The sequence below is a fragment of the Arachis duranensis genome, chromosome 5, assembly GCF_000817695.3.
Source record: "Arachis duranensis cultivar V14167 chromosome 5, aradu.V14167.gnm2.J7QH, whole genome shotgun sequence".
Lineage (NCBI taxonomy): Eukaryota > Viridiplantae > Streptophyta > Magnoliopsida > Fabales > Fabaceae > Arachis > Arachis duranensis.
Genome location: NC_029776.3, coordinates 24,607,643 through 24,610,029, shown reverse-complemented (window position 1 = coordinate 24,610,029; position 2,387 = coordinate 24,607,643). Strand labels below are relative to the sequence as shown.

The 2,387-nt window shown below is 33.2% G+C and overlaps 1 protein-coding gene across 1 annotated transcript in view; it reads left to right on the top strand.

Moving 5' to 3' along the window:
• Window positions 1-979: 979 nt before the first annotated feature.
• The window catches only part of LOC107488697 (uncharacterized), an 18,967-nt gene continuing 17,559 nt past the window's right edge, over window positions 980-2,387 (top strand). Inside the window, exons 1-2 of the mRNA XM_016109469.1 lie at window positions 980-1,061; window positions 2,050-2,136. Of these exons, the coding sequence (XP_015964955.1) occupies window positions 980-1,061; window positions 2,050-2,136 (169 nt within the window). The remainder of the gene's footprint in view (window positions 1,062-2,049; window positions 2,137-2,387) is intronic.

The following is a 2,387-nucleotide window of genomic DNA, read 5'->3' as shown; positions in this document are numbered from 1 at the left end:
AACTTCTACTCATGCCAACATAAATAACTCTTATTTATGGAGGTGTATACAAATTGTAATTAGGCACTTAAAAACAGTGAAAAATTTCATCTACCCAAATGCATCAAGGAACTCTACATGCATCAGGACTTCATATTCTTCCCCAACAATGCAGATTTCACGCTATTGCTTTTGAGCCTGTAGAATAAGTTGCAATGCCCATTTTGGATATTAAGTTAAACCACATTGCTTGACTTCTTTTGTCTTCTACAATATATTTGTGTACTTATAATATTACCCCTAATTCTATTATTATGAATAATTAATAATTATTAATATAAATTTAGTCTTAATTGTTTTAATAAATTGTTATAATAAAGATTTACATTTAAACAGTATATATGTATTAGATTAATAATCTATAAAATTATAAGTTTTTATTATATTGATCAAATGCACTAAAACAAAAATAAATAAAAAATTTATTTTTTATTATGAGGCCATTAAAATTAATTAATATTTTCTTTGTTTCTTAATAAAAATTTAGCTCTCAATTTTAAATATTAAATTTATGAAAAAAATTATTTATCTTTATTTTTTAATATCAAAATTTAACTGTTATTTTCTTTCCTTCTAATTTCTTTCCTATATCTAAACAAAGTCTAAAAAACCTCTCTAATTCATTTCATGTTCCACTACTCTTATTTTATGTTATAAGTAAGTGTAACTATGATTCTATAATAAGCATTTTCCCCTCACAACTAACTTGCTTTCCTCTTTCTTTGTTTAGCTTCATATTTTACAGTTGGAAACTAAGTCAAATTTTATTTGTATTTTTTAGTATTTTAAATTTTTTTAAACCATAAAGTAGGTAACATAAGGTATGATTATAAATGATAAAATATCATCAAATGAGCATGGACCCAGGAAATAGAAATAGAGGATGTAAAGAAAAGGGTTACTTACTGAGTGCGGAATCAGATTGGCACGGGTGAGTGCAATGGTGGAGGATCCTACCAGCATGACCACCGCAATCTATCGCCGGCAATCCTTTGCATGTGGCTGGGGCCACCATTGCTATGGTGGGCCGGCGCATCATTTAATTTAGCCCTCTATCTCAGTGCGCTCTAACCTCTCTTCCCTCCATAGACCAAACCTTTTAATTTGCCTGCTCTATGTTCCTTGCCAACTTTTCTTTAATTTCAGGGTTCTTTTTATACAGTTTTTGTTAGTAGGAGTCTTAAAAATCTTTTCTTCTTCTTTTTTTTTAAATGAACTTCAGCATCCTATTCATTTAACACTCTTTGAATAGTCAGAACAGATAAAACAAATTATGTTTGAATAATTTTCTCAACTGCCAATGAATAATGCTGTTAAATATTGCTCGGCAATAATTGGATATAATAAAGTGAAAATTACTTTTCGTCTTATTATTTTATTATTACAATCTTGTCCATAAACATTAGCTAAATATTTTTCTTTGTGAAGTAGTCTATTTTTCTTAATGGTCAAAGACTATTCAAGCGATTGAACACATGTGCCTTTCATAGTCCAACTTTGACATTATTCATGATATACATATTTTGGTCTTCTTCCATCTCCCCCATTCTATGTAGACTTTTGTCATTGTGTATGGCATTTCCTGTCTTGCCTACCGGGATCCTATTTTGAACCTGTCTACAATTAGTTTAATTGGCTGAAACAAATTTATCCCACACACCTAGCCCTTGGCAAATGGTTTGGCTGCCTGGATTCCATGGAACACGAAGCTAAGCTCGCACGACAACGATGGATGAAATTTCTTGGTCATAAGAGGCGCCGGGTCAACGTGTTGCTTAGCCCATCCGGCCTTGAGAATGGTTTCTTAGTCGTTCTGCCCTGCATAGTTCGCCACATGCTTGGCGTCTATTTTTCGTTAAACTTCTTATTTTTCGTCATTATCCATACTTTCCCCTGATAGGGGACATTTCATTTTCTACTGGCAATCTTGCGTGCTCTTAACCTTGCTGCTCTTCTGGTCTGATTATTCATGATTTGTAAACTTTCATCTACGCTTTTCTATTGTTGCAGTTAATCCTAACAGACAGGTGTTTGAGTCCCTCCAACAGGATATCGGCTTGCTTCAAAAATCCCCCACCACTGTTGTTACTCGCCAAGGTTAGCTCTAACTTTTCAATATAAGTTGGGTCTCTTTTCCAATTTATTATTTGCTTATTGACTCTCCATGGAACGGAATGATAGTCCCCCCATGTGCGATACTCATCATTGGTATTGGTTAGTTGTTGGGATTACCTGTGCTGCTCCGTTTCATTTTTACATTCTAATCCTTTTTTAAATCATGCACCGTACCACGGGATTGCATCCGCCTTCCGCAGATAACACCCTTTTTTTCCTTGTATTTTATATAT